The sequence below is a fragment of the Dermacentor variabilis genome, chromosome 3 (genome assembly GCF_050947875.1).
Source record: "Dermacentor variabilis isolate Ectoservices chromosome 3, ASM5094787v1, whole genome shotgun sequence".
In the NCBI taxonomy this organism is placed as follows: domain Eukaryota; kingdom Metazoa; phylum Arthropoda; class Arachnida; order Ixodida; family Ixodidae; genus Dermacentor; species Dermacentor variabilis.
This window is the reverse complement of record NC_134570.1, coordinates 48,910,208-48,935,702: the sequence shown is the minus strand read 5'-3', so window position 1 is coordinate 48,935,702 and position 25,495 is coordinate 48,910,208. Positions and strand designations below refer to the sequence as shown.

At 50.3% G+C, this 25,495-nt stretch overlaps 3 protein-coding genes across 7 annotated transcripts in view; 2 read left to right on the top strand and 1 right to left on the bottom strand.

Moving 5' to 3' along the window:
- Window positions 1–14,743, bottom strand: part of LOC142575559 (uncharacterized) — a 45,621-nt gene extending 30,878 nt beyond the window's left edge. The window contains exon 1 of the mRNA XM_075685007.1: window positions 14,546–14,743. Within this exon, the coding sequence (XP_075541122.1) occupies window positions 14,546–14,550 (5 nt within the window). The 5' untranslated portion in view covers window positions 14,551–14,743. The remainder of the gene's footprint in view (window positions 1–14,545) is intronic.
- LOC142575555 (uncharacterized) overlaps window positions 1–25,495 on the top strand; it is a 426,302-nt gene that overhangs the window by 151,106 nt on the left and 249,701 nt on the right. The window lies entirely within an intron of this gene.
- Window positions 1–25,495, top strand: part of LOC142575568 (uncharacterized) — a 114,543-nt gene that overhangs the window by 80,415 nt on the left and 8,633 nt on the right. Inside the window, exons 1-2 of one of the 5 annotated variants that reach the window (XM_075685034.1) lie at window positions 18,919–19,329; window positions 21,723–21,859. The exons of 1 other annotated variant lie outside the window; for it this stretch is intronic. The gene's annotated coding sequence lies outside the window, so the exon portion shown is untranslated. Of the gene's footprint in view, window positions 1–18,918; window positions 19,330–19,382; window positions 19,980–21,722; window positions 21,860–25,495 lie in introns of those variants that run through there. 3 more of the 5 variants (XM_075685033.1, XM_075685036.1, XM_075685032.1) reach the window with 3 other exon arrangements.

Sequence of the window (25,495 nt, the reverse complement as noted above, 5' to 3'; positions counted from 1 at the left end):
CAGGCCTCACCCGGAACTGGAGCTTGTATATGAATACATGCTCGCGAGGGACCGGGCTGCTAAAGCGGAGCGTCGCCTTGTTGCCGGATCGTGTCGCAGACAGGATAGGTACACTGGACTCGATCGCCCCAGTCAGCTCTGCGTCGGTAGATTCGCCGTCAATGCCGTGTATAAAGCCCATGCTCTTTCCACGTACAGCTGGTGGACGAGCAGCAACGGGAATGCCTCGGAGCTCGGTGGTGGCGAGCAGCTCCTACAAGAAGGCCAGCGAAGTCGCGTCTGCGGCCACGTTGTTTCTTTTCTTGTGTTAACACGGACCGCGGACACACCTGGTAGCGCAGAGAGCACAGCGGCAATAGCAAGGCGGGATCCTCGTCCAAAGGCCCCTCGCGGGACAGAAGGGCGGAACAGGGCCGTCCGGACCACCGCTGGGTTAACTCGTTTGTTGGCGGCTTTTTGTAGAGCCCTGGCGCGACGCTGGACGTTCCTAGAGAGGACCGTAGTGAACGCGTCCTCTGCTGGTTCACCGCTCTCGGGTGCCGGGGAGAGTGCGATTTTGGCACTGGTGAGTGTGTCCTTCAGTGGCGCCTGTTGCTGTGGAGTAGCTGCTGGGCCCGAGGTGGTAGCAGTCGCTGGAGGCTGCAGGCTACCTGGACTTGTCCGTCGCTTCCCCTTGCCCTTCTTTTTCGAGGCAAGGCGCTTTGTCGGAGGAGCTGGCAGGAAGGCAGCTTTGTCCTTCAGGAAGGCAGCTGCGCTCTGTCGCTTGCAGCTTTTCACCTGCGCAGCTGGTGTCTTTCCGAGGGCAGCCAGTAGTGGAGGTTTCTGGGGAACTTTTGCGATTGCCTTGGATGCTGTGGTAGACTTAGCAGGAGTGTCTACAAGTGAATCGGTTGCCTGGAAAATCATAGCAAATCCGGGGGTGCAGTCTCTGTCAGGAATGGCAGGATCGGGCACCACGGTACTGGTTGCAGATGCGGTCGAAACGGCAGCCCGGTCCTCAGCTGTGGGGCAAGGAGGGACAGGCGCTGACTTCTTGCTCTCTGGCAGGGCAGTGGAACCCCTCGACTGCTCTGGGGCGTCGCCCTCGTCATCGCTGTCGCGGCCGCATTTCCGAGAGGCAGACAAATCCATATCTTCCTCATCGGAGCTCACGGGGAGTTCCACGGAAGTTGGTTCGGGAGAACCAGCAGGCCAAGCCGACTGGGGAAGTGAGGAGGGTGAATCTTGCAAGAGGGCCGGGGTGGGAGGCTCCGGCTGGCTAATAGAACCACTGGGAGTGACAGGGGTGTTGCAGGGTGGCGCGACAGCCGCTGCCGCGGCAGCTGCGCGCTTGGCGAGCCATTTTTCCACGATTTCTGCGGACCTCGCCTCTGCGGCTTCGCGTTGCCGAAGACCAAGGCAGTACATGGACCAGGTTAGCGGTACGTCGATGCTTGTAGCACTCGACGATCATCTGTGGCAAATGCGAGGAGCGCACTTGTTTGGTTCGGCAAAGTCCGCCATAGTACGTTATAATTCGTCCGCGCACGCACCCGCACAAAAAAAAAAAAAGCACGCGGCACCAACACACGCGAATCGCAGGGTTCACTCGCACCAGTGCGGCCCGCGTGGTAGCGCAGTACACACAAATGTCACGCACGTGGTGAGCGGCACCGTCACACACGCAAATACTATGAACAAAGGTTGTAATTCGAACACGCGCACAAACGCGACACCTGCGAATGTCGATACCATCCACCGTACACGCGAGGTAGCGTACACGTGGAGCGCATCAGACCGACTCAAAACCAAGTAATAAAACAGCCGGCAGGAAGAACCTGTCCATAAGAACCTCTCTCCCCTTTCTTGCCCCTTGTCTCTCCAGCTCCCAAAGGGCTGCAGAAAATAGCGCTTCTTCATATTCACAATCATTCTCTCTTGAGATGCTATATATGTGGCGGCAATTACAGCGGGGCTGGGGATTGCTCTCTGACTAACAGACGGCCGCACAAGTCGCGTGGTCCAGATATATGACAAGCGGTGAAGCGATGTGCCACGCAGACTTGCGGCTTTGTCTTTATGAGCGGCTCATTCTTCGCTCCAAAGCGTGCCGACTGTCCAGCCCTGCAAACCACTAAAAACATTATGGGGTTTTCCGTGCCAAAACCACGATCTAATTATGAGGCACGCCGTAATGACTCCGGATTATTTTTGACCACCTGGGGTTCCTTAACGTGCGCCTACATCCATGTACATGAGTGTTCTTGCATTTCGCCCCTATCGAAATGCGGCCGCCGTAGCCGGGATTTGATCCCACGACGTCGTGCTCAGCAGCGCAACAAGCCTCTAAGCGACCACTGCGGGTCTGCAAACCACTGTGAAAAGACAAAATTATGGAGCATCACGTGAGAACCTTGAAAGTTATTCATGAAAAATTATGGAGATGCTGCTCGCTGTAGGAATTGTTGTGCGAAACATTTATTCCGCAGGCGGCTGGCATGCAGCATCGTTCGGCGGTCTTTAATGAGCTGCCAGATAGGTGAACGTGCTTTTGCAAAGTAATCAATGTAACGTGTAACGACTGATTACATTGACCGTGTAACGACAAAAGCAAGACGCCAACATGTCATGCATGTCATAGTCATGCATATCATGGCACATGACATGTCATGTATGCAATGCATGTCATAGTATTCGTGTCATGAATACATGTCATCCTTGTCATGACGTTAATGTAATGAATGCATGTGATTGTTGTGACATGTCACTCATGTGTCATCACATGCTTGTCATTAATTTCATGTATACAATTCCGGTCATGCCATCTCATTACATACAGACTATTTTTTTTTCTTGTTGGAGTGAGGGGTTGGAGTGAAGTTATGTGAAGTTAAGAGGAAGCTTTAGCTCGGCCCCAACTGCGACGTGGCCTATTCAAATATGTGTAAAACGCAAAAACGTTTTTATGAGATAACCCCTGGACCGATGTTAATGAAATTTGTTGCATTTCAGAGAGAAAGTTAAATTCTAGTGACTATTGCAAGCGGAATTTCAATTTAGGGCATGAATCTTGTGAAAAAGATTTTCAAATATTCGACAGTTTGAAAAATATAGAAGCACGAAGTTTACAAATTCACAGCTCTGCATCAAGAACAGATATCGCGGTTCTGTGAACAGCATCCATTAGATCATTCAAACTGGACAAATTTGATATGTCATTTTACATATTACGGTAATTTGTTACGTTGTTTACAAGGGTTCCGCAAAAGCTGTATTTCCATAGTACCAAATTTTTTGTATTAATGTGTAACATCAGTTTTGTGCGCTTCAGATGTACTATTAGATACAATTCACAGAATTGTGATATAATTTTTGATTGCGGAGTTACAGAGTTGTAAACTTGGCAGTTTCGTTTCTGAATATTTTCGATTTCTGTGAGTTTTTAATAAAAAATTGATAACCTAACTAAAAAATTCGAAACCAACAGTCACTAGATTTTAAGCTTTTCTTTTAAATAAACCTTGTCAAATTTGATGCAGTGGTTGCCGAGAAAAACGAATCCTCTTTTTACATGTATTTATATAGGAGCACCTGAGACGTGACGGCAAGGATATCCAGACAAGGCACCCTATTGTCACCTTCGGCTCAAGTGTACTGCCTAGCTGGGACAATCGAGGCGGGGTACGTAAAAATCCGGGTCAGGCCGCATATGTGTGAAGTCCTGTCCGATGCTTAAATTACCACTGATACGGGCAGAGTTCACAGAACTGCCGAGGGACCTGTACAAAGTGTAGTGCCCATGAACATCTATTAGAAAAAATCTGTCTACATGATTAAGGTCGAGAACTTGCTTCAATCTTGAAGATGTCGGCACCAATCGACGGGTAAAGTTGCAAGGATTCCGCCGATACCAAGTTTTCAACGGTGGGTGGACATTTTCCCAATCGCTCGAGGACTTTTCTGTGCGACCTCTGCCCGGCAGGGGCTCGGCGGGCGAGCTCAGCGCGGTTCCGCACGCTCAAGCCACGATGTCTATGGCTATGCAAATCACCGTTAAGGGTGAGGATATCTCTCCCAACGAAGTCAATGAAAGCGCTGGGTGGACCACGGCATTACAAAAGCGAAAACCCATCATCCAGGACCCGCTCGGGCAGGGCGGCCGAGTCACCGACATGCGACGTGGCGGGAATAAAAGCCAGGCTACGGCGAGTGTCAAGACACGGCTAACGACTGCTTCGAGATTGCCTCGCGTACCGAAAGAGCACGTTCGAATCATAATCCGTCCCCGTGGAGGACTGGGCATCAAGAAGATGGGCCACTTCAGAGTTGCCCAAGCACTCACTACCGCTGCTGGACTTACGGAGGCGGATACGGCGGAGGATATCATATGTCCGAACATGGTGCAAAACATATTGGTGGCAAGCACACCATCAAAGCGCAACGCCATGGCCTACGCCGATGTGAAAGCTATACTTATTGGACAAGCAAGCTACGAAGTTAGTGCATATATCGCAGCCCCCGAAAACTCATGCAAGGGAGTTATTCGTGACACTGTTCCCACCATCGATCGAGAGGAGCTCAAACACCTCATCATTCAACCCAAGAATCCAAGCGCCCTCGAGGTGAGACGAATCAAGAACACAAGCACGGTAGTCATCCTGTTTGATGGACTCAAAGTCCCGGACTACGTAAAATGCGGTCCCAGTTTGGTCAAATGCTCACTCTATCGCAGACAAACTGACGTTTGCCATGCATGTGAAAAGCTTGGCCATAGAGCTGACGTTTGCCCAGCCCCTGAAAATTCAATCTGCCGTGGCTGTGGTGCGAGCAACCCGGACGATAAGCACGAATGTACACTCAAGTGCACCCTCTGCGGAGGCCCTCATTCCACGGCTCACAGAAGCTGCAAGCAAAGGTTCCAAATTCCGTTTCTAGTTAGACAACGGAGAAGAGAACGGCGCAGCCGCGAACAATCCACACAACTGGGTGGCCAACCCTTCTCAAGCCGGCCTTCAGCAGCTCGCACACATCCAGGAGCCGACCCCGAGACCCTGGCGGCGAGGATAGCGGCTACCAGGACCGTGCCCCTTCTAGGGGTCGCTCGACGGAACGCTCGTCTTCCAGGGGCCGCAAGGCCCCCGGGACCCGCTCCCGCTCCAGAGGCCACTCTCGTTCCAGGGGGCCTGCAGTTCAGATCCAGCAGCCTGCTCTTCGTGGTACCACATGGGCTGACCGGGTCAAGGAATCACCGAAAAAGGTAACGGGGGGGTCAATCGCCAGAGCACAACAGGATTGCACAATTGGAAAGAGAAAACGCTTCGCTAAAATACGCAATGGAGCAGCTCACAGCAGAAATTGCAGAACTAAAAAAGCCAGCAAGCGAGGGACAGTTCAACCCAGTCAGGCCCCTGCAGTAGAAACGCCCATGGAGATCCCCGTAGCCGAACCGACTGCCGATGGTCTACCCAAAAAGAGGGCGCTGGCAGTTCATGCCTCAGATAAGAGCGCCAGTTTTCGCAAATTGAAAGAAAAAAATGATAGATAAAATGGATGAATCCCACAAAAAAGTTCAAATTGTTATTGACAAACTCGCGGAGGCGGTCAGAGCACTAGGAATCGGATGCGATAATCTGGAACGCCACGTTTCTACAATGGCTTCAGTTACACCGTTGGAAAAAGTGAATAACACCGACACTGAAAGGTCGGCAGCGGCTGCGCTCCGCAGCATTTTCTAAGACAAGTTATCTGCTACGTCCAACCATGGCGGCACATCACAGGGTATTAATATCTGGCAGTGGAACTGTAGTGGATTTCATCGCAAAAGGAATGTCTTTCAACAGTTCATTCGGACCCACCCGGAAAAGCCACATCTAATGCTATTACAAGAAACCCACGTGACCATTGGCAAGTCAATGAGGTCATGTGGCCATTGGCAGTGACGCACCCACGCAAGTCACGTGATGCCAAAAGAGGTCACGTCACTGAGGCGGCATGTAACCTTGTAGGGACCATAATACCGGCGGATCAACTTTTCCGAGAGTCCACGGCGACGGACGGGCGTCCAGACCCACACGCAGGCGCCGGTATTGTAATGGACGTCGCGTCGACCCTGGTTGTATCGAAGGGTGTCGGTATGCTGTTGGCTCCAGATACGATGCCGAGCAAGCTGGTGTGCCTCTTCGGCTCTTTGTACAAACTCTTCCGCCTGTTCGCTGGTCGGGCTATTATCTGCCAGAGGTAGCATGGCGTCAAGTGTTGACGCGACATTGCGCCAGTATACAAGTTCGAACGGCGTAAACTGTATAGTCTCCTGTACAGCAGTGTTATACGCGAAAGTCACGTAGGGTAAAATCTCGTCCCACGTCATGTGCTCTTCGTCCACATACATGGAGAGTATATCAGCCAGAGTTCTCTTCAGACGTTCCGTTAATCCATTGGTTTGAGGGTGATACGGTGTGCTCTTGCGGTGAGAGCTATGCGTCAGCTGGAGAACGTCCTGCATAAGTTCCGCTGTAAATGCTGTACCGCGGTCGGTGATGACAAACGACGGTGCACCATGTCGTAGGACGATGTGGCGTAAAAATAACTTGGCCACTTCATAAGAGTTTGCTTGAGGGATAGCTTCAGTTTCGGCGAACCGGGTTAAGTAGTCGGTAGCGACGAATATCCATCTGTTGCGCGAAGAGGTCAGTGGGAATGGCCTAAGTAGATCCATTCCTATTTGTTGGAACGGTGCTTGAGGAGGGTCTACAGGATGGAGAAAGCCGGCCGGTTTGACTGGTGGCTTCTTGCGGCGCTGACAATCGCGTACCGTTGTACAGAATAATAAAGCCGGGGCCAGTAATACTTCTGTCGTATCCTTGCTAATGTCTTAGCGAATCCCAGGTGTCCCAGGCAAGGCTCATCATGGCAGGCTTGCAAAATGTCTTGGCGCAGTGCCGATGGCACGACAAGGAGGTACGTATTGGGACCGCTTCCGCAGTTTTTGCTGTAAAGGACGTTGTTCTGCAAGTAGTATGATAAGCCACGCACGAGCGATTGCGGTAAAGCACCTTCAACTCCTTGAAGGTGCTCGATCAGCGGCAGCAGCTCAGGGTCAGCGCGCTGGTGCTCAGCCATCTTTATCGAGTCGATAACGCCGACAAATGGCAAGTGATGGTCAGGGTCCGATGGCGTTGTAGGGAGTGGTGCGCGTGACAATCAGCGTCACTGTGCTTCCTTCCAGATCGGTATACAACTGTAATGTCTTACTCTAGTAGGCGCAGGCTCCAACGTGCTAGTCTGCCTGAAGGATCCTTGAGGTTGGCAAGCCAGCACAGCGCGTGGTGGTCACTGACTGCCTTAAATGTTCTACCGTACAAGTAGGGTCGGAATTTACTAATTGCCCACACAACTACTAAGCATTCTTTTTCAGTGGTTGAGAAGTTTTTCTCAGCCTTGGGGAGACTGCGGCTTGCATAAGCAATGGTTTGTTCCGCTCCAGCTTGCCACTGCACAAGAACTGCGCCGAGACCAGAATTGCTGGCGTCAGTATGAATTTCAGTGTCAGCGTCTTCGTCTAAATGAGCAAGAATGGGGGCCTCTTGCAAACGCTTGCGCAATTCATTGAACGACTGCTGCTGGTCGTCCGCCCAAATGAAAGGCACATCGTCGCATGTAAGAAGTGTCAGAGCCTCGGCAATTCTCGAGAATCTCTCGACGAAGCGCCTACAATATGCGCATAAACCAAGGAAGCATTGGACAGCCTTCTTGTCTGTGGGTGGTGAAAACTCGGCGACGGCAGCTTACTTGTCGGGGTCTGATCGGACGCCTTGAGGACCAACGACATGGCCAAGAAACTTGAGCTCTTAGAACCCAAAGTAGCATTTGTCAGGCTTGATGGTGAGGCCGGCAATATGGATCGCAGCGAGGACACACTCGAGTCGTGTGAGATGTTCGTCAAAGGTGCTCGTGAACTCGACGACGTCGTTCAAGTATACGAGGCAGGTTTGCCATTTGAGTTCAGCAAGCACTGTATCCATCATCCGCTGAAAGGTGGCAGGTGCGGAAGAGAGACCGAAGGGAAGAACTTCCCTTCGGTTACAAACGCTGTTTTTTCACGATCCTGTTGGTCAACTTCGATTTGTCAATACCCTGACTTAAGATCCAACGAAGAAAAAAAACTTGGCATGTTGTAGACGATCCAGTGCGTCGTCGATGCGTGGCAATGGATAAACATCGCGCTTGGTGATACATTATTATAATGTCGGGTGCTCTCCTGAGGCGTCATTTCACCGGTCGCATGTGTCCTACTGGAACAGTACTTGCTCCAGTACGAGAAAAGCAAACCGCAACAATAACAGCGCCCCACGACTTCTGGAACACGCCACGCCCGTGCGAGGAGAATCACGGAACGCTACCGAGGAGTCCGTCCGTCCGGCCTGTCCAGCGAGCGGCACCAGATTTCACCAAATTCATCTGTGGTTACGTGTTTCCATTTCACGAGATATTGGCTGGCGCGGACAATCTGTCTCGTGCGGCACTTTGCAAACGGAGCGAAGCGTGGCGCGACGGCCTCGCTAATCGTGATGCGTAGGCGGGATTCACAGCAGCCACCGCAGACCGACGTCCGTTCATGCAGCACTCCCTCCATACAGACGACGCGCTCTACTCTGGCGCCACGTCGCAGCCATCGTCGCCACAAAGCACGCGTCATGCAGGGCACTACGCTTTTCTTCTCACGCTTTCGCCGCACCCTCCCCTCCCCCGCTTTCGTCCTCGCGATCTCTGCGCTATCGCCACATTTCATTTTCCGCTGCACTCCCTGTCGCTCTTTGATCCTTCGCTGTTGTGCTCGTTCGCTCGGTTACGCCGACACTCGCGCTACGAGGCCATAAAAAATCTGGTCTGTAGATACCGGGCTAATTGTGGGAGCAGCATTCACTGACCGAACTACAGCATTTGGTACTCTGAACCATTCTATTCTTTTTTGTGAATTATAGAGACCTACGGCATCACTGGTCCTTCATGGCTAGCTAACTAATCGGTCTCAAGTTGTACATGGCAACTCTCAGCTTTCATCAGCCAACTTTGGTGTTCCTCAAGGTTGTATTATGAGGTCCCTTACGCTTCCTGTTGTTCATAAACAATCTACCCGATGTGCTTACCAGTTACAAGTTCCTCTTGTATGTCGATGACATTACCATTTATTCATCTCAGTAGTGATTAACAGTAATGCAAGATCAGTTGAACGCTGAACTTGGCAATATCGACAGGTGGTGCTCACTAAAGCACCAAATTATCTTCGAATCAGTCCATCAAAAACACTTTTTATTTCATAACCTTCGAACAACAATTCCACCTACTACAGGTGTATCATTAAGTAATCATATCCTAGCAATACCTGACAGCATTACAATTTTGGGTGTCATTTTAGACAAGCCATTACATGCGCATGGTTTACTCACTTCTAAAATAAATTTCATTTTGTATTCACTTTATGATCAAAACGTACAGGTATTTTCAGCCTCGTATTCTTCGCTCATTATTCTTACATACATTGCCATTTATCATACTGTAAGCAGACGCTGCGCAGACGAGGTGGCGCGAATGAGCACATGTCGGTGGCCACTCGGCGTTCCTATCAACTAAGAATTTGTGCAGCTTCCACAGTGCTGCAACAAGCCAGCGATTTTACTCCTTAGTGCCAGCGTTACATCCATTGTTTATTTATTTATTTACACAATACTGCAGGCAGCAATGCTGCCCAAGCAGGAGAAGGATTACAAAAGATGTTTTTCAATATATTTTCATATGAAACATGAGATATGCATTCAACAATACATTCTGGTAAATGATTCCATTCTTCGCTCGTAAGTGGGAAAATTGATTTCTGAAAGATTCTAGTGCGGGCAAAGTATGACTGGACTACTCTAGAATGAAAAATACGCGACGACCTTTGTAGCGCATGGGTAATATATGTGGCATCCGTTACAGGAAGTACTCGGGCATAAAACTTTCGTTTTACAATGCACTTGCATGTGGCTACTATTCGCTAGTCACGCAGGCAGAGGACAAAGCCGGTCCGCACCACGCAGCATGGTCAGACTGGATCGTATGAGCGCGAGGACGCACACGGGCCCTGTCGGGCACAAAGCAAACGCTGCGCAATATGCACTACATCTGCGTGTTGCTGCGGTCTGCTACGTAGCGCAGATACGGCGGGGTACCCCGACAAGTCCACTGGCTCAACGCTGGGCTGCTCGCTCATGACAACCGCGTTTGGCTTACGTTTGGCGCGTCGCAGTCACTAAAATCGGGGGCAGTGGCGTCTACATTAACATCCAAATTCAAACGTGAACTGCGCGCCACGGTGACTTATAGACGGCGGTGCCTTGTGAGCACGCCTCGCTCTGTCGTAACCTTGGCAGTGAAAGGCATTGAAAGAGGAGCGGATGCACCGCGAACGCCACGTTTCATTGCCAATAAATCCACTTCTGGTGAAACGCATCGAAGTACTTTTCGTGACAAAGTGTTTATTAAATAGCGTATTTTAAGTTCGAATGATTTTCTCTACTTCGATAAACACGTAAGTAGATCAGGTCCCGCTTAGGTGCCTCGAAATTCGTAAACGTTACGTAATATTGGCAGAGTTGGCATATACACTAACAGTGTGTGACAAAAACCAGGGAAGTGTATTTGAATTAACAGAAAGCAATCACTTACCCCTTTCCCATAGTTTTGCACATTGATGTCGTTTATCTTGTCCTCTGTGGCTACAAGATGGCCGTTGGCCTTCACAGAAAACTCAAAACCAGGGTTGTTCACGGCGTGCTGAAAAACATGGTGAAACATATTCAAGCCGGGACATACCTAACAAGTTCCCGAGCCGCCCCAAGGGCTCGCTGAAAAAACAGTCGGCAGATAGCATACATTTCTGTGAACACCTCAGCCAAGTTTTGAAATTTTGCGCGGCGCGTGGAGTTCACAAGCCGAGCGCGAAGTCGCCTTTCTCTCAAGCGCTCTCTTTTACAGGGATAGCTTTCGGGCCTCGTTACGCCGAAAATCCGGCGATGGCCGTGCGCCGACCTCGAGCACAAGCTTCCGCACATATTTAGGTATGTTTATGCCATATACCACGCCTTGCTATATGACATGCGGCATGTGCGAGTTATATTGCCCCATCATTCTAATGCTAAAGTTACTCATACCTGGGCTTACATTCTGTCAAAGTTATTCGTCGGAATTTTGAGAACGATAGTCAAGAAAACATTGTCGCGAAAACAAAAAACCGTCAGCGCATGCTTTTAAAGCGAAGCTTTCGTTGCCTCTTTCTGCGACTTTCCGCTGCTGCAACTCTGCTGCTGTGGTCTTGCATGCCGCCTTAACGCCGGCCACGTCGAGACGCAGACCAGACGCGCGCCTTAAACTAACGCCGGCCGCGTTGGGACGTGGCTGAGGTGTGGCCTTGTCAGAAAATCATGAAACGCGTGCACCGTCGGCGTTCTGTTCCACGACAGACGTTTATGAGCTGTAACTTTCAAAATCCCGAGGAGTAACTTTGTAAAGAATGTAAGACAAGGTATGCGCCACGTGGAGTGCCTGCGTGGTTGTGGTTCAGACTGATTATTCGCCTAGCGATGCCCGCGGCGTCCACAGCGGATTTTTCGCGACACTGGGCCTTTAGCGTACATGACAGGAGTGTGGCACAAAGACGACCCAAAAAGCTCGTGTCAACATTTACGGCGCATCGCCTGTGAACAATGCCCTCTGTACGCCGTAACTAGGCGCGACGCCCCACAAATGGAGTGCGGGAGCTGCCGCGGTTGTCTCCGTGCTCATTGCAGCAGCAAAGACAGCGAAGGGAGCAGGCGGGGAGAATGTTAGCGAGGAAATAGAGAAAAAGCAGGCAGTTCTGCGACGCACAACGCTAGAACCCACAATGGCGCCAAAGCGTGCACTCAACGCCGAGGAGACGAAGGCTCGCAGAAAGCGTCGAGCAGAGCAGCCAGGGTAACATTGCACATCACATCACGACTGTCGTATGCGGTCAATATATCACCGCCAATCAACGCAAACAGCAGACGAAGCTTCGCTTACATCGATTCTCTCATTGCGTAGGATATGCATATTTTTACAGGGCCCCGAAACGTTACGGCTCTCCCGGCGAACTGCATAGGTTGAGGACAAAGAGGCTGCCCTCGCGTTTCTTGGTTGGCGTTAATTTCAATGAGGACGTGTTCTCTGTGACACGCCGCGACATCATGCACGAAAAAGTCGCAGTTTTGCCCAAAAGGCGAAGCAACAATTGCGATAGCAAATTAGTATACATAGCTATATTAAGCAAAGATAGTAGATTTATCGGCCGTATAAACTTGTAAACACTGGCTTACTCAATATACCTTAACAAGCACGGTGTTAGATTTTTTTTTTTTTTAGTTTTCATGTCGCGTTTCATTGGCAGTTTCATTTTATTTTCTTTATTTGGCTTGAAAGTCGACCCTCCCGTTACAATCGTGGTCGTGTTACATTCGATTAAATACGGCATGTAACGCCAGCGAGGAATCTACCGAGTAGGAGATGATGGCCATGAATTTTCTGAGCTTTCTACAATAACGGGGAGAGAATCTGTCAGCTGTTCAGCGTCGTGTCTGCCCATCCCCTTAAGGGGATGAGATAGGAATCTGCAAGCTAACGTTGGAACTCACCACAGTACTGAAAAGCTGAATCATTTGGGATGTAGACACTTGACCTGGACCCTCCGACAGGCTCGATATTAGTCGTTCCATATCTTCTTTCGGCGCTTTTTCGACCGCTACCGCAGTAGCATCGGGGAGGGCTGAGCCTGCACCACGGTGTAAGATATACACTCTCTATACTCTGTTTCAAACAGGTGAAACGCTCTGCTAGCTACGCAAGAAGTTCGGTGACAAGAACGTATCACTACGCGCTTTGCGTCCGTGCCTCTCTGCGCGCAAAGGCGTATGCTCGTGCGAGCTTGCACGTGAGGCAAAAACCAAAAAGAAACGCAATGAAAAAGAAATTGATGTAAAACAATGCATGAAATAACCGTATATGACAGTTTGTTTCTGAGGATTAAAACGTTTTTCGTACAACACTCAGCCTGTACCAAGAACAGTTCCGCACAATTACGATCAAGAATACAGCGTCGCACCCGAGCGTCTGGGAGGACCACGCATTGCGGCTGACGGAGACACTTCTTCCGGCCAACGCGGCGTTTTATTATTTTTTTTTTACTTCAATAGCATTTTAAGGTTATGCTGCATCACGTCATTCGCTATCACCCAGCTGGCGTAATCACACCTGACCAACGACCAGGGAAACGCTGAAGTCTCTCGTGCTTGGAAATGAAGTATTAAATCACGGAAAGAACCGATGCCGTTTCGACACTTTCCGTTTGCACTGAAGTAACATTTTGAACTGGCGATGCGCCTTGTTTCTTCATCCGTGAAACGGTAGACACGTGTCCCTTGATACGGCTGCAAGTTTTATTCCGGGCCAGACAATTTCTGAAGACGCCAAGTGCCCGCCACAAGCCGCCACAATGGTAACATGGACCGACTTGATGCGTAGAAGAACGAGCGATTTTCATTCGGCCGATTGCACCTGGTTCGAACGCCGTCCTACTGACGCGTCGCGCAGGCGTTCGAGAACGCTCGGCCACCTCGAGTACGCCGGTCCATCCTGCCGGGAGGAAGGGCATGGCCATATTTACCTGCACGCCGCGCCGCCGAACCGCCATCTTGCGCCGCTCCGACGGGCTGAACGTTCTCGGAGTCGCCCAACGCTTGGTTGGCGTTCTGCGTCGCCGCCAATTCTCGACCGATTTCTTCGACTTTATCCAAGGTCAAATGTTCTCAGTGAGCCAAAAACTTGTTGGATATGGAGGTTGGCGATTCCATTATTTGATCTCAGATCCGGTCGTCGTACGTAGCATCGAATTTGGAAGCGAGCTGTTTCTCCTTGAGGGCCGTGACGGGTTCCATGAAACGCTCACACGGCAGTCGCTTGGGCTTCTGAACAGATGTCTCTGCGCCAGGAGTTTGCCGAGAATAACCGATCCAAGAGTTTCAGCAGCTCCTCGTACTTGCTCGTCGTGGCCGTTGCCTCCGTAGTCGACGTACTGGGCGTCTGGGCCGCATTTCGTCATCCCGTTGCAGCGGTAGTTGTCGGCTGTGTCTCAGCCTGTTCTGCCGCGTCGTATTTCAGTTAGCCTTCCCTGCCCAAAACGCTGATGAGAGCCGACGCTCGACACTCGTCCTCCCATCCGCTCCCGCCCGCCAACTTAATGTGTAACTGGAAATTTTGCTTCCATCTGTACCAAGGAATCAGAGGAGGGCCAGGTAAGTCGAGGACCAGAGGAAGGTTTAAAAAGACGCCATTCTGTAGCGTTGCAAGCAGAAGTCTACGGCTAGGGTATCCGAAGGAAGCAGGCAATAGGCGTCTCCGAAGATGACCCCAGACGAAGAAGGCCTAGGCCGATGCCATCTGAAGCATTCGGAGAAGCTCCGAAGGCATGCGAGGAAAAAGTATAGGAGCGAAGTGGATAAGTAACATTGTCACTTACGGCATTTGAGACAGCAGGTTCTTCTAAATCCTCGTCGCCATTGTGTACCGTCGCACCCAAAGCCGGCCGACGGAGGGGCCTCGCGTCCGAGAGGACGACGCAATGAAGTTGGCGGAGACGCTTGTACCGGGTGAGAAAGCCTGGCCAACGTGGCGTTTATTCGACTTGCATAGCATTTTAAGGGCATGTTGCGTCATGCCACTGGCTATCACACAAGTGGCGTGATCACACCTCATTGGTGGCCCTCAGGTGGCGTGATCACACCTCATTGGCCTATTGAATTCATACAAACGCACAGACATGGAGGTCGTGGCTCCATCATGCGATCGCTGCAGATAATAGTAGCGAGTGCTACTTACGACACCAGAGCGCAGCACGAGTCAAGCAAGAACATCAATTTCTAAATGCGGACGCAGCCACTGCAAAACGCAACTCTAGCCTCCTCAGCGTTGCACCTGATTTTCCGAGACGGATTATAGGTGAGGACACTCGCGAGACGCTCTCGACGCGACGAAGTAGCAACAACGCGCGTCCACCGGCCCGGATGACGGAAGCGGATACCTATCGGCGGGACGACGCCTAATTATTGCCAAGAATCAAGCTAAAACCACCCAACACCTACACAAACGCCCCAGAGTTGCAGCGCTTACCTTGAAATGCTCTCCTTGATGAAGCTTCGAGCCTACAGAGAGGAGTAGAAGGGTCCTGGAGCAGGAGCACCGAACAGACGAATGGTTGGTTGCGGCCACGACCTACACTCCAGACCTGCACAGATCTCCCTGCTCCAGCACGCCTAGTCTAGTTCACCCCTTTTAGTGAGTGAGTTCATGGCCACCGCTTCTGGGTGAAGTATCGCTCCAGGTACCGCTTTCGACTTGCTCCACGTTTCGCGCGGCAGGATTTACTGCCATTTTCCTTCACCTGCGAGACGAATTTTAACGCGGTAGCGCTAAGGGCCCGACAGAAAATCCGTTGTAGGAAATCCGGCGTCGGCGTCCCAGTGCGTATAAGAAAAAATGATCCCGAACCACGCAGGCCTTCCGTCTGGCAAATTACCCGGATGTACCGAGAGCAAAGGTGCAGACTGCCAGAACCGCAACCCGAACTCATCAGGCAACAGACGATCCTGCGTCGAGCGCAGGCGGGATCACTTGCGCATCCCGTGCTGATGAACTGCAGGTATCCTACGGAATACGATATGCTCTCTCCTTTTTGCAGAAGAGAAAAGGGCACCCTGCCCCAATGATGGTATAAGGAAGAGATGCGTATATACAAATTCAGAGAGTTGTGGCATCTCTAAAGCTGTGCGTCCAGCCAGGTCACTGATTCGGCGGCTGCGCAAGAGAGTGGCCCGCCACGGCGGAAGGGTTCCGGAGTTATCACCGTGCGGGTTTTTGTTACAGTGCCAGAGCATGTGAGTTAAAGTGGCTATATCAGTGTGGCAGACCTTGCGTACATTTGTCGGGTATATACCTGGGTAGAGCCTGTGGTATTGTGTCGGGTTAGGGTACATGAGCGTCTGCAGTTGTCTGAGGGCCGCCGCCTGCGCCCTGACCAGCTTGTCGCTGGGCGGAGGGAAGGTTCGGTGGATATCTTTGTTTTATTTAATTGTTTACAATATTAGGTTCCTTGCCCAGCCAAAAAAAAAAGAGGTTAGGTTTGCAACATACTGTGCACGGTATGCCGTCCGTGGTATTGAGGCAAGCCTACTTGGTCGTTGTTGACATTGTCTTGCTTCACTGTTCAGCAGCACTTACTGATTGCACAGCAATAACAAGCTTCACCAATTGGCTACAGATTACTCCAAGTGTTCCAAAAAGGCAAAATTTTCCCCTCCAGAACTGCTCCAAAGTGCAGCTTTGGCTTCTCCTAAACTGCGCTACAACGTCATTTTTCCTACTCCGAAAAATTGCTCCAAATCGTAAACTGCCGGGACCACCAGTGATGGTGGCTTTCAAAAGGACAGCTTGCATGGTGGGCTAGTTGCTAGGGCCCTACACAGTAGCGCGGAAGGACGGCGACATACTCTTTATCACACTCTCGTTTGCCTGTGCCAAGGAGTATGCGGGACGGAGAGGCAGGTGCATCAACGAGCGATTACATGAGCACTGGTGTAATGTTGAGAAACTAGCCTTATCAGGCGACCTTGCCTCGCATTGCGCACGCTGCGGATGCAAGCCTGTTTGTCTGCACTCATTCACTGGCCGTAAAGAATGACCAGCTCACCACAGAAATTGAGTAAGCTGCAGACATTAGGAAAATAAATTATGTTACTTGGCCGTCAGTCTCCTTGTCAGAGAAAGAAATGTTGTTGATGGCGTGGTATGGTAAACCTTTATTCTGATACTTCGGAACGCGTGTCAGCACGTAGCGGGCCGCTCTCACGTCGGTACAGAAAGGCCGAGCCTCTCTGCTGCATCGCGGGCCCGATGGACAGCCCGTTTCTGTGCTTCAAGATCACGGCTGCTTAGGGCATCCTCCCGTTTGGACGATGTGACGCCGTCGCGTAACGCGGGGCATTGTCAAAGCATGAGTTCTAAGTTACCTACGTCTTCAATTCTACGTCTTACTTACGTCTTCAATTCGAAAACTACTACAAGGTCATTTGTGCACAAAGGCAAAATTGCAGCAACCCTCATCGCCTTTCATCGTTCCCACGCGTTTCGCTCTTCTTTCAAGCAGAATCAAAATCCTGCTTTCGTCTTTTCTTTTTCGTGGCCTTAGCCGCTTTATCGCTTGGACAACGCTCAGCCAGCAGCATACACTTGCACCGTCATGCGATAAGAGCCCCATGCCCAGATACCTACACCAGGCATAACGCCCTGTCGCGGGTCAGTCTCGCTGCCGGCCGACCTTGTTCATCCATCGCACGCTTGAGGGCATCACATTAAAACTGCGCAAGCATAGATATTCTCCATGTATGTGCGCAAGCGCCCCATCACGTGGCATTTCTTTAAATATTAAACGAGCTTTCTTTCAAACGTGGAAAAAAGGAACATGTGAGATATATCGTGTAGGAAACAATACATTGACAGGTTTCTCAAGGTGCTCTACAGCTTTGCGTACCACACTTGGGGTCTGCAGCCAATACTTAAAAAGTTGATTGATTAAACATAACAGATCCTTTAGTTAAGTGGAAAATCAAGAGTAGCCTGAGTAACTCTAGGCCAGTGCCAACGTTAGGCATATGGTTCAACTTGCTTCCGGAGTGCCTTTCATTTTTAAAACCTTGGCTCAAGTTATGCAGGACAACCTGTGTAGGCGTTCTGGGGTCTAGATCCCTCACCGAACTGTATCTCTTGCGGGAAACATGAAACATTAGATCGTTTTCCTTATTGATTGTCAAAGACATTCTGAATTGCAAGAACCAGCATCAGAAACACCGTTACGCCTTCTTAGATCAGACATAAATGCTCAAAATTGACTATTTTGTGGGGCCTCGACCCTTGGGCACAACGAAAGTAAGGTTGGCGATACCATCCAGGACTTCGTCGTAAGAGCAGAAAGATTTGGGCTATAGAATCAGAACAGGAGGTTTCCTTATTTCTACAAAATCGATTAGGTATTCTTTTTATTCTTTTATTCCTTCATTCTATTAAAATCATGCGCTAATATCTATCTAATATTTCGCATATACCCATTCACAAATCTTGTTACAATGATCTATAAATATTTTTCTTATTTCTATATTGCTCTACCCGGTTCTTGGCCAGTCCGCCAGAATGGAGTACATCTGTGCTGCCGGCAACTGCGCATTTCACTGCAGCCAAATATAGGCAGTTTTCTTTGACCAAAGACAAAAAAAACTCTCATTAACAACATATGCATACTTTATGCATGCAAGTTATTCTTGGAACCGACAATGGTATTCTAACTGGCAATTCAAAGTATCATATACAAGGCTGCGTTGCCGTATTCCACCGCTTGATTTTTACTGGCACAGATGTGGTCTGGCAGTATCCCCTTTATGCTACCTCTACAATGAGCCGGAATCCATCGATCACTTTTTGTTATCATGTCGGCGGTTTTCTACTCATCGAAAACGATGTTCACAACTTCCCCTTCGAAATCTAGGACGGCCTTTATGCAATACTGTTATACCTTCACTTGCAGCAGCGGTATCAGGACACAGCCACAGGAACGCTTGCCAAGCCAGTTAGAATTTCCTCTGTGACACAAGATTACCTTATTAATATTTCTAGTTTGTCATGACTGATATATTTCTCATTGAGTAAGCTATAAATAAGAAAAATTCAAAGTAAAAACACAAATTCACAGCTATATTAATAATATTATTATTCGAAATTTTACTTGCTCATTTTTACTGCTATCCTTTATGTATTTTATTAATAGGTTTGCCTTACTATATCCCTATCTACGCAGTGGTGACTACCTCGTTGTACACTCATTATTTCATTTACTATCGATTCATTTCTTGTCTTCGATTATTCATTTATTTTCCTTTTTTACTATTTATTTAATCACTGATTTATTAACTAAATTCTTTCATTTTTCAATCGTAGTACCACCCGGTTCGTGGCCTATCACCCCATTAATTGGTGCCATTAATTGAAGCTACATCATCATCATCATCATCGCTAACATCTAGGCTCTACATATACATCTAGTAGATCGTATCTTGCGCTGGCACGGGCGCGTGGAACAAGCCCTCGAGGCAAGCCCCCATTGCCGCAACCAACCATTCGTCTGTTCGGTGCTCGTGTTCCAGGACCCTTCTACTCCTCTCTGTAGGCTCGACGCTTCATCAAGGAGAGCATTTCAAGGTAAGCGCTGCAACTCTGGGGCGTTTGTGTAGGTGTTGGGTGGTTTTAGCTTGATTCTTGGCAATAATTAGGCGTCGTCCCGCCGATAGGTATCCGCTTCCGTCATCCGGGCCGGTGGACGCGCGTTGTTGCTACTTCATCGCGTCGAGAGCGTCTCGCGAGTGTCCTCAGCTATACTCCGTCTCGGAAAATCAGGTGCAACGCTGTGGAGGCTAGAGTTGCGTGTTGCAGTGGCTGTGTCCGCACTTAGAAATTGATGTTCTTCCTTGACTCGTGCTGCGCTCTGGCGTCATAAGTATCACGCGCTACAATTATCTGCAGCGATCGCATGATGGAGCCACGACCTCCATGTCTGTGCGTTTGTATGAATTCAATAGGCCAATGAGGTGTGATCACGCCACCTGAGGGCCACCAATGAGGTGTGATCACGCCACTTGTGTGATAGCCAGTGGCATGACGGAACATGCCCTTGAAATGCTATGCAAGTCCAATAAACGCCACGTTGGCCAGGCTTTCTCACCCGGTACAAGCGTCTCCGCCAACTTCATTGCGTCGTCCTCTCGGACGCGAGGCCCCTCCGTCGGCCGGCTTTGGGTGCGACGGTACAGAATGGCGACGAGGATTTAGAAGAACCTGCTGTCTCAAATGCCGTAAGTGACAATGTTACTTATCTACTTCGCTCCTATACTCTTTCCTCGCATGCCTTCGGAGCTTCTCAGAATGCTTCAGATGGCGTCGGCCTAGGCCCTCTTCGTCTGGGGTCATCTTCGGAGACGCCTATTGCCTGCTTCCTTCGGATACCCTAGCCGTAGACTTCTGCTTGCAACGCTACAGAATGGCGTCTTTTTAAACCTTCCTCTGGTCCTCGACTTACCTGGCCCTCCTCTGATTCCTTGGTACAGATGGAAGCAAAATTTCCAGGTACACATTAAGTCGGCGGGCGGGAGCGGATGGGAGGACGAGTGTCGAGCGTCGGCTCTCATCAGCGTTTTGGGCAGGGAAGGCTAACTGAAATACGACGCGGCAGAACAGGCTGAGGCACGGCCGACAACTACCACTGCAACGGGATGACGAAATGCGGCCCAGACGCCCAGTACGTTGACTACGGAGGCAACGGCCACGACGAGCAAGTACGAGGAACTGCTGAAACTCTTGCATCGGTTATTCTCGGCAAACTCCTGGCGCAGAGACATCTGTTCAGAAGCCCAAGCAACTGCCGGGTGAGCGTTTCATGGAACACGTCAGGGTCGTCAAGGAGAAATAGCTCGCTTCCAAATTCGATGCTACGTACGACGACCGGATCCGAGATCAAATAATGGAATCGCCAACCCACATATCCAACAAGTTTTTGGCTCACTGAGAACATTTTACCTTAGATAAAGCCGAAGAAATCGGTCGAGAATTGGCGGCGACGCAGAACGCCAAACAAGCGTTGGGCGACGCCGAGAACGTATACACCCCATCGGAGCGGCGCAAGATGGCGGTTCGGCGGCGCGGCGTTCAGGTAAATATGGCCACGGCCTCCCGCCCGGCTAGATGGACAGGCGTGCTCGAGGTGGTCGAGCGTTCTCGAACGCCTGCGCGACGCGTCAGCTGGACGGCGTTCGAACCCGGTTCTATTGGCCGAATGAAAATCGCTCGTTTTGTACGCATCAAATCGCTCCATGTTACCATTGTGGCGGCTTGTAGCGGGCACTTGGCGTCTTCAGAAATGGTCTGGCCCGGAACAAAACTTGCAGCCGTATCAAGGGACACCTGTCTACCGTTTCACGGATGAAGAAACAAGGCGCATCGCCAGTTCAAAATGTTACTTCAGTGCAAACGGAAAGTGTCGAAACGGCATCGGTTCTTTCCGTGATTTAATACTTCATTTCCAAGCACGAGAGACTTCAGCGTTTCCCTGGTCGTTGGTCAGGTGTGATTACGCCAGCTGGGTGATAGCGAATGACGTGATGCAGCATAACCTTAAAATGCTATTGAAGTAAAAAAAAATAATAAAACGCCGCGTTGGCCGGAAGAAGTGTCTCCGTCAGCCGCAATGCGTGGTCCTCCCAGACGCTCGGGTGCGACGCTGTATTCTTGATCGTAATTGTGCGGAACTGTTCTTGGTACAGGCTGAGTGTTGTACGAAAAACGTTTTAATCCTCAGAAACAAACTGTCATATACGGTTATTTCATGCGTTGTTTTACATCAATTTCTTTTTCATTGCGTTTCTTTTTGGTTTTTGCCTCACGTGCAAGCTCGCACGAGCATACGCCTTTGCGCGCAGAGAGGCACGGACGCAAAGCGCGTAGTGATACGTTCTTGTCACCGAACTTCTTGCGTAGCTAGCAGAGCGTTTCACCTGTCTGAAACAGAGTATAGAGAGTGTATATCTTACACCGTGGTGCAGGCTCAGCCCTCCCCGATGCTACTGCGGTAGCGGTCGAAAAAGCGCCGAAAAAAGATATGGAACGACTAATATCGAGCCTGTCGGAGGGTCCAACTCAAGTGTTTACATCCCAAATGATTCAGCTGTTCAGTACTGTGGTGAGTTCCAACGTTAGCTTGCAGATTCCTATCTCATCCCCTTAAGGGGATGGGCAGACACGACGCTGAACAGCTGACAGATTCTCTCCCCGTTATTGTAGAAAGCTCAGAAAATTCATGGCCATCATCTCCTACTCGGTAGATTCCTCGCTGGCGTTACATGCCGTATTTAATCGAATGTAACACGACCACGATTGTAACGGGAGGGTCGACTTTCAAGCCAAATAAAGAAAATAAAATGAAACTGCCAATGAAACGCGACATGAAAACTAAAAAAAAAAAAATCTGACACCGTGCTTGTTAAGGTATATTGAGTAAGCCAGTGTTTACAAGTTTATACGGCCGATAAATCTACTATCTTTGCTTAATATAGCTATGTATTGTTGCGTTTCGCCTGCGACACGTGGTTTTGCCGGCGCGACTGCGGCGGGGCGGCAGACATTTTGGCCCGATCGTCGTCGCCGCAACGCTCCCCGCCAGGTGTTTCCAGGCGCGACTGCGGCGATGCGACCGCAAAGGATCACCCTCTCATTACAGACATTGTGCCCGACCGGCAGCGCTACGACAGTGTGCTACGACATTGTGCTACGACATTGTGCTACGACAGCGCTACGACATTGTACGTTCACGTGCTCGTCTATTGAGGGGTTCCTTCTTGCCCTCAACTGCGAGAGTATAAAGACAGCTGCCCCCGGACGCCAAAAGGAGGGCTCCGATTTCTTCTGCTGAGTAAAGTGCTCTCCCGTCTCTCTACTTCGGTCAACCTGACCGCCAACTCTTTGCGATGTTAAAATAAACAAGTTGTTTTGTTGTTACCAGTCGACTCATGCTTTGCCGGGACCTTCGGATGCTTCCAGTTGTACCCCAGGCCGCCAGGCCAACGCTACCCTTGGGGCTTGCGACCCAGGTACAACCACGGGCGTCAGCGCCGAGTTCCCAACAGATCGCACCAGCGGGGCGATCCAAACATCTGGTTGGCAGCGGTGAGATCGCCTCCGACTCCAAACAACTGTCTGCCAGCGGTGAGATCGCGACAACGGAGGCCAGCAGCGAAGAGATGCAGTTGACTGTATGCTGAGCAGCTCAACGACGATCCGGGAGCAGTGCAACGAGCCCTGTGTGACGACTGGTTGCCTGCAGCGGAACGACTGCGCGGAATTCCTGCCTGCGAGGTTTGGTGAGTGCGGGACTTTCTTCTTCTGAGCTTTGCCAGGCTTTTGTTAAGTGTCAGAAACAGAGCTGGTAATTGTGGTTGTCGTTGCTGCCGGGTTAGTTTGCGGCAAGACAATAGTAAGCAGTAGAGAAAGCAGCATTCAGAGCAGCCATGGATTTGAAGTCGTTGCGCAAACCGAAATTGTTGGAGCTTGCAAGAGAGTTGGGTCTGGATGTCTCGGACAAACTCAGAAAACCAGAACTGCTAAAGGCTATTCTTGAGTTAGAGGCTGAGGATGACGAGCTGTCGGAATGCCTTGAGACCATTTAAGAGAGGGAGACTGCAAAAAGACAGGAGCGCGAACTTAAAGAGCAAAAAGAAAAAGAAGAGCGCGAACTTAAAGAACAGAAAGAAAAAGAAGAGCGTGAACGTAAAGAACAGAAAGAGCGAGAGCAACAAGAGCGTGACCGTCAACACGCTTTGGAAATGAAGCGTCTTGAGGTAGAGATGGAACGCGCTCGTAATGGAAGTCAGGCACACGGTGCAGGAGAACGCGTATTGTTCAAAATGACTGACCTGATGCGGCCGTTTAAGCTTGGAGAGGACATTGGTTTGTTCCTGGTTAACTTTGAGCGAACGTGCGAGAAGCAGGGGTTCTCTCAGGAAACGTGGCCACAGCGCTTGCTCACTTTGTTACCCGGCGAGGCGGCCGACGTAGTCGCTCGCTTGGATAGAGAGGAGGCAGAGGATTTCGACAAAGTAAAATCGAGTCTGCTAAAAAAGTACCGGCTGTCTGCGGAGGCGTTCCGTCGGAAGTTTCGGGAAAATGAGAAAAGCAGAAGTGAGTCATACACAGAGTTTGCGTACAAGCTTATGTCAAACATGCAGGAGTGGCTCAAAGAAGAGAAAGCGTTCGGTGACCACGATAAAGTTCTGCAGTGCTTCGGGCTAGAACAGTTTTATAGTCGGTTACCGGAGAACGTGCGATACTGGGTCTTGGATAGGCCAGACGTTTGTACGGTGGCTAAAGCCGCTGAGCTAGCCGAGGAGTTTGTGACGCGTCGGGCTCGCGGAGCTAAGGACGGTCAAAAGGGTGAATTTGGCTCGAAGTTTGAGAGGCCGAGGTTCACGCCCATGAGATTAAAGGGGGACACGCGTAGTGAGGATGCGAGTGAAAGCAGTCCGACCAAACGTAAAGAGACGGCGGCAGCCAAACGCAGAAAGCGGTTCGAGATGAGGCGAGCGCGCGTTTGTTATACGTGCCAGAAGCCGGGTCACTTTTCGGCGCAGTGTCCGGAAACAACACCAAAAGTTGTGTTTTTTTCAATAGGCAGCACTGACGAGAACATGAAGCTTCTCGAGCCTTACATGCGAGACCTCCTCGTGAACGGGAAAGAGTGCCGAGTGCTTCGCGATTCCGCAGCTACGATGGATGTAGTTCACCCGTCTTATGTAGAACCCCATATGTTCACGGGCGAGTGCGCATGGATCAAGCAAGCCGTGGAAGCTCATAGCGTGTGTCTGCCAGTAGCAAAGGTGCTTATTGAAGGACCTTTCGGAGCGCTTGAGACAGAGGCGGCAGTGTCATCTATGCTGCCACCCCAGTACCCGTACCTATTTTCAAACAGGTCCGATCACCTCCTGCGCGAGAAGGGGCTTTTGTTTGGTGAAGCTAGTGTTCAGGCCTTAACCAGATCGAAGGTTCGGGAGCTCGCTGCAAAGGCGGTAGTTGCGGGGCCGACGTTATCAAACAACGAAAAAGGGTCAGAGGCGCAGCAAGCTGATATTCAGAGCACGCCCGAACTGAATAAACTTGAGTCTGTAGCGTTGAAGGCGCCAGATACTGGAGAGGAAATGCCCGATAAGGGAAAGTTAGAAGAGCTATCTACAGATTTGCTCATCGCGCCTACGTCAGACGGACTTGATAGGTTGCTAAAAGTCAGCCGGTCGGCTTTGATAGCCGAGCAAAAGAAGGATGGTAGCCTAGAAAACATACGCTGCAATGTCAAGGAAGGTATCGCCAGGAAAAATGCGCGTTTTGTGGAAAGAGGTGGAGTCCTGTACCGGAAGTATCTAGACCGCAGAGGAGTGGAGTTCGATCAGCTGATCGTTCCTCAATGCTATCGTCCTGATCTGTTGCGCTTGTCGCACGGGGGTTCGTGGTCCGGACACCTAGGAGTTAAGAAAACTAAGGACCGTCTCTTGCAAGAGTACTATTGGCCAGGGTGTTTTCGGGACGCAGACCACTTCGTGAGGTCATGTGACACCTGTCAGCGGGTGGGCAAACCAGGGGACAAATCGAGGGCGCCGTTGAAATTGGTACCTATCATTACGGAGCCTTTTAGACGGCTCGTTATTGATACAGTGGGACCTCTGCCGGTAACAGCCACGGGGTACAGACACATTTTGACTGTGATCTGCCCAGCGACAAAGTTCCCTGAAGCAGTGCCGCTTAAAGAACTCAGCTCAGTTGAGATAGTTAA